General features: G+C 36.1%; 2 protein-coding genes across 2 annotated transcripts; one reads left to right on the plus strand and one right to left on the minus strand.

Moving 5' to 3' along the window:
* Positions 1-1,568: 1,568 nt before the first annotated feature.
* LOC107920101 (uncharacterized) lies at positions 1,569-2,528 on the plus strand. Its single transcript, XM_016849623.2, has one exon. It carries the CDS (start codon positions 1,569-1,571, stop codon positions 2,526-2,528), a length of 960 nt encoding a protein of 319 aa, XP_016705112.1.
* Positions 2,529-2,787: 259 nt separating this feature from the next.
* LOC107920100 (probable protein S-acyltransferase 22) lies at positions 2,788-8,196 on the minus strand. Its single transcript, XM_016849622.2, has 9 exons — positions 7,656-8,196; positions 7,416-7,529; positions 5,682-6,086; positions 5,340-5,408; positions 5,176-5,247; positions 4,618-4,746; positions 4,358-4,438; positions 4,009-4,197; positions 2,788-3,885 (listed from the first exon to the last, which is right to left on the minus strand). Exons 1-9 carry the CDS (start codon positions 7,695-7,697, stop codon positions 3,127-3,129), a joined length of 1,860 nt encoding a protein of 619 aa, XP_016705111.2. The 5' UTR covers positions 7,698-8,196; the 3' UTR covers positions 2,788-3,126.
* Between the last annotated feature and the right edge of the window lie 542 nt (positions 8,197-8,738).

An 8,738-nucleotide genomic window follows, 5' to 3' on the forward strand; every position in this document is an offset into this window, starting at 1 on the left:
CTTTCTTCTTGCAGAAGTTACAAGTTTTACCTCTGTTTAAAAACTTCGATCTACCCTTAGATTTACCACGATTTCGTTCCTGTGTCCTTCCACAATCATCATCAGCATTCCGATCTTGTCTTCCACGAACAATGAGACCCTCTCCTTGAGAGTTAGTTTTAACCACAAGATGCTTCATCTTATCATACGAGGTTAAAGAATCATAAACCTCATCAACTGTGAGAGACTTGCGGCTATACAAAATCATATCTCTAAAGGTTGAATAAGACGAAGGCAACGAACAAAATAGAATCAACCCTAGATCTTCATTATCATACTGAACCTCCATGGCCTCCAAGTTTGAGAGAATTTCTTTAAACACTGTTAAGTGTTCGTGCACAGATGCACCTTCCTCCAAACGATAAGCATAAAGACGCTGTTTCATATGCAACTTGCTAGTTAGAGTTTTCGACATACATATTTGTTCCAACCTCTTCCATAATTCAGCGGCGGTCTTCTCCTTCATCACATCCTGCAAAATTATGTTAGACAAATGCAGATGTAACTGTGTTAACGCCTTTCGATCCTTGCGGTTCTTCTCTTCCTCCGTTAATGTTGAAGGCATCTTATCTACCCCTAGCAGGGCTTCCTCTAAGTTCATCTGTGCAAGAACTGCCTGCATCTTTATCTGCCACAACGCGAATCTGGGGTTGCGATCCAACAGCGAAATTTCATATTTCAAAGACACTATTACCGTAATTGAGATGAACAACCCAAAAACTCTTATACCAATTTGTAAAAATAGAACGTCGGTAATGACAATTTATCGCAAAGAAAAAAGAGAAAAAAATAAAGAACACACAGATTTTACGTGGAAACCTTTTCGGGAAAAAAAACCACGGGCAGAGGAGAAGATAATTCACTATGTCGAATTCGAATTATTACAAGAGGAGTAGACTATGTCTATTTATAGGCTTGTAAAACCATATTCTAATAGGAGTGTAGTAAGATTAAAACACCTTATTCTAATAAATATCAAATAGATGGAGTTTAATAAAGTTTAAAAAACCTTATTCTAAAATAAAATAAAATAAAAGAAGTATAGTTTTATGGAGATTTTACTTTTATTTTATTTTACCACTATATTTTATTTAAATAAAGATTCAAGTTACTTAATTCTAATAGTTTGATTAATATTTAGATTTAATTTTTTAAAAATTAATTAATAAAAAGAAATTTGTTTTAAAAATTAATTAATAAAAAGAAATTTGTTTTTCTCCTTATCAAAAACACTTGTTTTGTGTTTAGTTAATTGAAAATAATTTTTCGAATCAATGGGACCCTTAATGTTGAAGCTAATATACAAGCAAATGAAAATATCTAATTATTACTTAATGTTTTAAAGTTGGAAGAAAAATTGTTTGAAGAATTCCACTGGAATTAATCACACCCTAAAAAAAGTAGACCAGAAATGCCGTATACAGACGGACATCCATTTGAGTTGACTATACTTCTCTCCATGCATCCATTATAAATTCAGATCACCTTCATTTGATCTGCCATGATCATCTCCTCCTCCATTTTCCGCCATGGCAACGCCTCCACCATCTCCGCCGTCAAAAATCGACCTCTGGACCATCCTATCCGAATCCAGGCGCATACTCAAAGCCCACAGTGGCCACTTCCAAGCTCTCACAGTCCTCTTTCTCCTCCCTTCCTCTTGTTTTTTATCCATTTATCCCTTCATCTATCAACACTTCTCTCCCACCATTGAATCCCACCTCAGCTTCCTTGAACAAAATCCCCCCATCTTCCCCATTAAACTCCCCATCTTCAATCTCCTTTACACCCTCATCCTCTCCATCTTTTCTTTCTTCGCTATCGGTTCCATCACTTACAGCGTTTTCCACGGCTTTTACGGTCGACCCCTCAACCTTTTATCCTCTTTTAAGGCAGCTTCCACTTCCTTCTTCCCTCTCCTCTTGACTTCCCTTGTAACCCAGTTTATCGTTTATGGAATCAGTTTAGTTATTGTTTTGGTCTTTTTTGCATTAATCAAAGCAACCCAATTTTACTCTTCACCTACTTTCATCTTACTTATCCTTGTCTATGTGATCATTTTCACGTCTACTATAACTTATCTCCAACTGAACTGGATATTTGCTCAAGCTATCGTAGTAGTTGAATCAAGCTGGGGACTTGAACCATTAAAGCGAAGTCGAAATCTAGTTAAAGGAATGAAAGGGGTTGCTTTTAAGATGATGCTGTTTTTCGGCTTCTTCATTGCGTGTAATACCTGGCTCTCAATTCAAAGACTGAGGGATCCAGCTGGTGATAAATGGACAAGTTGGACATTTGTTATGAATATTGTCTCCACTTCCTGCTTCTACATGTTGCTTATGCTTCATGGTTTGGCTGCAAATACAGTTTTCTATATATATGCCAAGGCTCTACATGGAGAGCTTGATGAAGAATTTGCTACACAGTATGTAAGTTTGCCTGTTGATGATGGGAAAGTGAATGTTCCTTATGTTGTTTCAATCGTTTAATGCTTGATGAACACAGGAAACTGAGTTTCCTTTTATCTTCTGTTTTGTTTTGTTGTTGCTGTTATGTTTATCGTTTTCTAGTTTTACTTGGTATAGATGAAAAGACAGATGTATGAACAATGTAAAACAAATGCTTCAGTGTTGTACGTTAAAATAAAAAGGATATACATTTTTGAGTTGGTTAATGATGATTCCCTTTGCATTTGTAAGAAAATTGTTTAGCTTGTTAGTTAAGGCACACATTATGAAACATTAAGAATGGATGTAACCTGGATTATCTATAAAATTTGCACATTTTTTCCCCAAAAGTTTAGGAATGTTCAACAGTTAGTACAATGGAGTATTACAGAAAGTACATATTAAATACCTTTTCTTCTTCCTTGTCATCCTAAATGCAAGAACCGATGAAACACCGGTAGCTAGTCTTGCCTCGACGGAAATCAGAGTTGCCTTTACAGCCATTGTCATCTCTTCACATATTCAAAGTCCCAAACCAATTGAATTAGGATTATCACTCTGGTACTTGAAATTCTTAGTCCCATAAATTAAAGAATGAGCTTCAGAACCAGAATCGACTAACTTCATCGATCATGATCAGTCACAGCATTCTAATGTTAGCCTGGCTGGATGAAGATGGTGCTTTTAGTTTAACGATACTATCATCCTGTTCGGAATCGAAAAGAACGTTGCTCCAGTTTGTTGATGTCTCGATAATTCTCGAAGGAACTCGATCACTGTCTTCCCCACCTGATGCTTCATACCCGTCACTAGTAGACCTTGATAAAGGAAATCCCTTTGGAACAGCCATATTGACAGAAGATAAACTTGTTAGCCTTCTTGATTCTTCAGCTCCCGATGAGGAGACCCGAAATGGATGAATATCTGGCGAGTCTAAACTGCTCTCAGGAGAAGAGGCAACAATCCCAGCATAGCTTGACATTGCTCGACTGGTTTGGAAAGCGCTTCGTGCTTCCAGTTGAAGAGGTGCCAAACTACTTGATGTGTCTTTAGCAGAAATGGTCATTAAGGGATCCATGGGTAGGTCAGCTGGGAGACGCACTCGCTTAGATGCTCGTCTTCTGCTATCAGCTCTTGAGAACACTTGTCGGCCACTGCTTCCAAAGCTACTTTCTGCTTCTAGCCCGGAAGAGGTTTCCCGTCTCACAACAGGCTGCAGGATTTTGGACTTTTTCCTTGCTTCAGCTGCAGCTTTTGAAACATCTTCTGCATTTAACCGTGCCAATGTCCACGGACTGATCTTAACTGCTCCCGGATTCTTCTTCTTGATAGGTTCCTCTCCTACCATTTTTTTCCCATATGAACTCACAGATCCAGTATCGGGAGGAACAACATCGAACTAGCACCAATTACACAAACATCTCTCAGCTTCAGTGATTCAGCTAAAAGTAAACTATTTATACAATATACAATTCAACATCTGTACTAATTCTCCTGACAAGGAATAATTTTTCAAAATTACCTGATCTTCGAGGAACAGCCGTGGTGGTGTACACCATGCACCCCTATGAAAAGTAGAAAAGGAACTAGCACTACTTAATCCAGTAAGTGAGCTAGCCGGGGACATTTGTGGACTCTGGTGACCACCAATACCTTGTTGCTCTTGCTCCTGCTCCCGTAAAGCTATTATATAATCATATGTGCTGATTCCCTGAGGCACATTCAGGAATTACCAAATTAGCTAATTAGATTTCTTTTCTTTCCCCTTTCTTCACATTTTAGTACTTGTTAGGATTCAACTTAAGGAAGCAAAGAAATAAAATAGAATCATCCTTCACATGTTAGCGGGAAAAAAAAGTTGAAAGGCTTGCCTTTTTCATGAGTAGAATGTGAAAGAATAAAAGCTGTGCAATAGGTAGCGTAGCAACCATAGCCAAAATGGTGCACAATGCCTGTAAAAGTAAGAACTTACTGCTTAGCTTAATGCCTTGAATTGAAAGATGCTAGTAATTATAGATTTGTTTGATGATCTCATAAATGCTAAAGTTAAAGAAAATTCAGGATCAGTAATGCATGCATTGAACAGTGCCAGGAAATAAAAAATTAAGATAAATATTGGCACAACACTTACAACCACAATAACAAATGGAACCAAAGAGAAACTGCTTCCTAACTTCGTTGCAATATCAGTAGAAAACTGCTTCCGATCGATGAAACAGCAGATAAGTACAAGGATTCCGGTTGACCATTGTAGAATAAGCTGCAATCTCAAGTCCAAGGTGGACAAATCATGTATAGACCTGTCAATAGTCAGTTAAAATGAAAATGACTAGAAAATAAAAGGCTTACTCTGGGATTTCTTCATTTCTGGCAACTGCGGAGTCACTCATGATGTTATATGGAATAGGTAATATTCATGGATGTGTCTTTTGATATATAAGATACAATGACAAGATAATAGAGGCAAATTGCAAGGTCCCGATTTAGCAGTAAAAGTACGAAAATTTGTTTATTGATTACAAAACAAGAAGCTTAGTAGTATTATTGTTCTCAAAGATCAAGATCTAAGATGCCTGTAAGGAAGGAGTTGGCTGAAGAATCCAGGATCTCAAAAGGAACATAAGTATTACATGTTGTAATATGATGATTCTGATCTGATATGAACAGCGAAGATGAAGAACGTGCTTACCAATAGAAGAGTCGAAACCATGAGAGCAAAAAATTGCCGGTAGTTCCTTTGGCCGATGCAATTGTTGAGCCACTAAAAAAAACAACCCAATTGAATAAAACAAGCATTAGCAGCATCATTGATGAAGTGGAAAAAGTATCCAACAAATGAATATGCAGCAGTACCCTGCAGTGATGATCGAAACGGTCAACACATTTGTCGCAGACTCTGCAGTGCTTGCTGTATTTGAAAACCTGCCAAAAATAATAAACTTAATAAAGATAAGCTATCCACGATGTCAAGACAAAATAGCATAAGTCTTAAAACTCATGCAACGCAAGATTCATGTCCCTTCTCTTCAAATTCATATTTGATCAACTAGGCATAGTTATATGCAATCATAGACTATGGAGCTATCTTTTTTCCCCTCTTAAGCTATGTCAACATAAGGAATGTAATGGAATATTCATCAGATAAAGGAGAAAAAGGAAACAATGTAACTTAAAAGATACCAAATGCTACTTTACCTCAACTTCACACAAACTGCAATAGAACATGCCATCTTCACTCATTTGTTGTTCAGAAGATTCTTCGTTTGAGCTACAGCACTTGCAGATAAAAGCACAAGGGAAAAAAATCCATAGGAAACAAGACGATTGCTTCGATGAAGCATTGTTTCTATCAGTTCTAAGGCTCATGTTTTTCAAGGTTTCATGTGTAGCTGCTGCATCCTTTTCCAGAAATTTTCCTCCAACTGAAGTAGCATTGTCGTCATGCAATGATGTAGTTGAATCCCCACCTAATTTAGAATCCTTTGGTCCAGAATGCTTTCCATTTTCAGGAATTTTGAGGTACTTTTTTGACTTAAAAACTCCTGGATCTGCAGGATCAGCTGCCGCACACCAAATATATAGGCCAAAGCAACATGTAATCTAAAAGGAGAATATTGTCACTAAAGTTCCAAGGTGATAATGACACATCAAATACAATAAAAGAGAGAACCACAATGGATGTCAAATATAGCTTGCTATTATATGCAGCATTATAGTGCCATTAATTATTACTTGTGGACAAGACTCGGGAAATGACTCAACCTTGCATGCTTCGGTTAGATTGTATTATGATTTACTTATGACTTGTAGACAAGACTTGGGAAATGACTCAACCACCCACATTTTAATCGAATAATAAGATCAACTATGACTTGTAGACAAGACAAGGGAAATGACTAAACCATGCACACTTAGCACCTAAAGCGTTAGCATATTTCATGACCTCCATGAATGCATTTCAAACCGTACACCAATTTCATTCTAAAGAGCCATCTTAAAGCGGACGATTTGTGTCTGATGTACTAACTGTAATCATCTAAAATGCCAATATGTACTTTAAACAGCATATCCTTCAAGTTCAAAGAAAAGCTAACTTACTTCTAACCATCCAATCTGCATTCTGCCCCCACAAAATCACCAACCACAGTTCTCCTGAGCTAGACTCAATTAGGCCATATGCTATTACAGTAAATAAACACAGTCTTTACTACTATTATATATAGACTTTAAGAGAGAACACTTCTCAGTTTACAAATTCCAGTCAGCAGATAACATCATAGACGCCTAACTTCTTTGTGTGAAATATTTCTTTAAGAGAAAGTTCATCAACCTAGCATTATCTAGAATTGTCAGTAAGTACCCCAGTCCCCGATAGCATGGACTTGCCCAAATGTTCTCGAGTATTTTATAACTTATGAGAACTATCAAACAAACTGTCTTAAAGTTTCAGATCTCTGTGTTTGCTGTGATAACAGTTCAGCAGTTCATAATTTAACATTTCCTAAAGGTAATATAAAACATTTATGAGCCAATATGCGAAGCAATTAAACTATCATTAAAAGAATTCATGCTCCAAAAAGGAAGAGCCATAAGACCAGCTGTTAACCAGAAGAAATTTAGCCACTAATAATCCTTTAATGGATGAAATTTGAAACTCTTGTATAGAATCAATGCCTCCTAAAAGGAACAATGGCTAAAAGACAATTGCCCTTATCAGCTAAAGTCACAAGTTGATGATATGCTTGAGAGACTCCATAAGATAAAACAACCAAAAGAAAAAAACAGATTTAGAAAAAGGAAAGGACCCTTAGATTAGAGGGAAAATAAATGAATCAGAGAGACCAACAGGCAAAGAAAACATAGATCTCAATTCTTCCACCTACTAGAAAATAAAAATAAAATAAAAGGACAAATGTTGAAATGGCTTACAAGAGGAGTATAGATTCCCATCACAATGTATTGAAACATCTTCTTCCCAACAAAAGGAGCAAAGAACACATAGAATGCAAATCCAAGTGCCAAGAACACAGCAACAGCCACCACCTTTGCAAAAATAAGTAAAAAAAAACCGAAAACTTTGCTAAATTACCCAGAATTGGAACAACAAAAAAGCTCAGCAATTTTACATAAAAATGGAAATAGTAACAAAGAACCAAAAACAAAAAATACCTGGAGAGGATGATAAGGAAGCTGCCATCCATGCTTCCTCATTTCCTCTTAAAATGTTAAAAGAACAGAGAAGGGGAAAATATGAAAAAGAGTGAAAGTCAAAATCTGCTGGGTATTTTTCCTATACTTAGTTTCTCACACTTTTCCTCACTTTCCGGGGAAAATAAAGATCACTCATTTCACTAGACCACCAACCAAGCATTACCCTTTGTTTTTTTTTTTAACCTTCACGGGTCTAATAAAAAAAATGGCAAGAAAGATGTAAAGTGTAAAAGAAAAAGAACAAGGTAGCTGAAGAAGATAGGTTTGGACAGTAAGGAAAGCTTTGTCTGGTTCACACAATCATGGCCCCTGCCTCATGCAATGAAAGAGAAAAGACAGAAAAAAACACAAGAAGTGCTAGTCTGGGGTTTGGGTATTTATTTGTTTCTTATATAAAGCATTTTGCTTGGCCATAAGATCTGTCTCAAAACTCACAAACTGTGTCTCTAAGTAACAACATGAGAGAGAACTGGGTTTTTTTTTTCATTCTTTCGTTTCCATTGCCTATAATTTACCTTCAAGACCCAACTTTTACTTTTTTTACTTTAATTTTTTGTTTAATTGAAACATGTTCAAAGTGTCACAACATCAGGCCCATCGCTGCAAATAGACAGTTGTTCGGTTTCATCTTTTGTAATTGCCTTCACCAACCATTGTCTTAAAAATTCCTTTTTTAGCATTTTCCATCAATATTTTGACCCAATTAGCATTTTTAGTCTTAAATTATGCATTATTATTATTATTTTAGCTTAGAAGTATTCAAAATTTGCCAAGAAAAAAAAGTATGCATAATTATATATTTTAGTATTTTAAAAAATATTTTGACATAATTATTTCATTTCTTACATTCTTTCGACTTTAGCCTATCCCTTTTCTCTTGTTTCGTTTTCACCCATCATCATATTCATTTTCCTTTTTCTTTCTTTTAGATGTGAAAAAAAAAATTCAAACTTTTGCATAAGATTCCTCCCATAATTTTTGTCCTAGTGCATTTCATGTTTTCATATCATTTTAATGCATATCATCACATTATAATCATGT

Source organism: Gossypium hirsutum, chromosome D13 (genome assembly GCF_007990345.1).
Source record: "Gossypium hirsutum isolate 1008001.06 chromosome D13, Gossypium_hirsutum_v2.1, whole genome shotgun sequence".
Classification (NCBI taxonomy): Eukaryota; Viridiplantae; Streptophyta; class Magnoliopsida; order Malvales; family Malvaceae; genus Gossypium; species Gossypium hirsutum.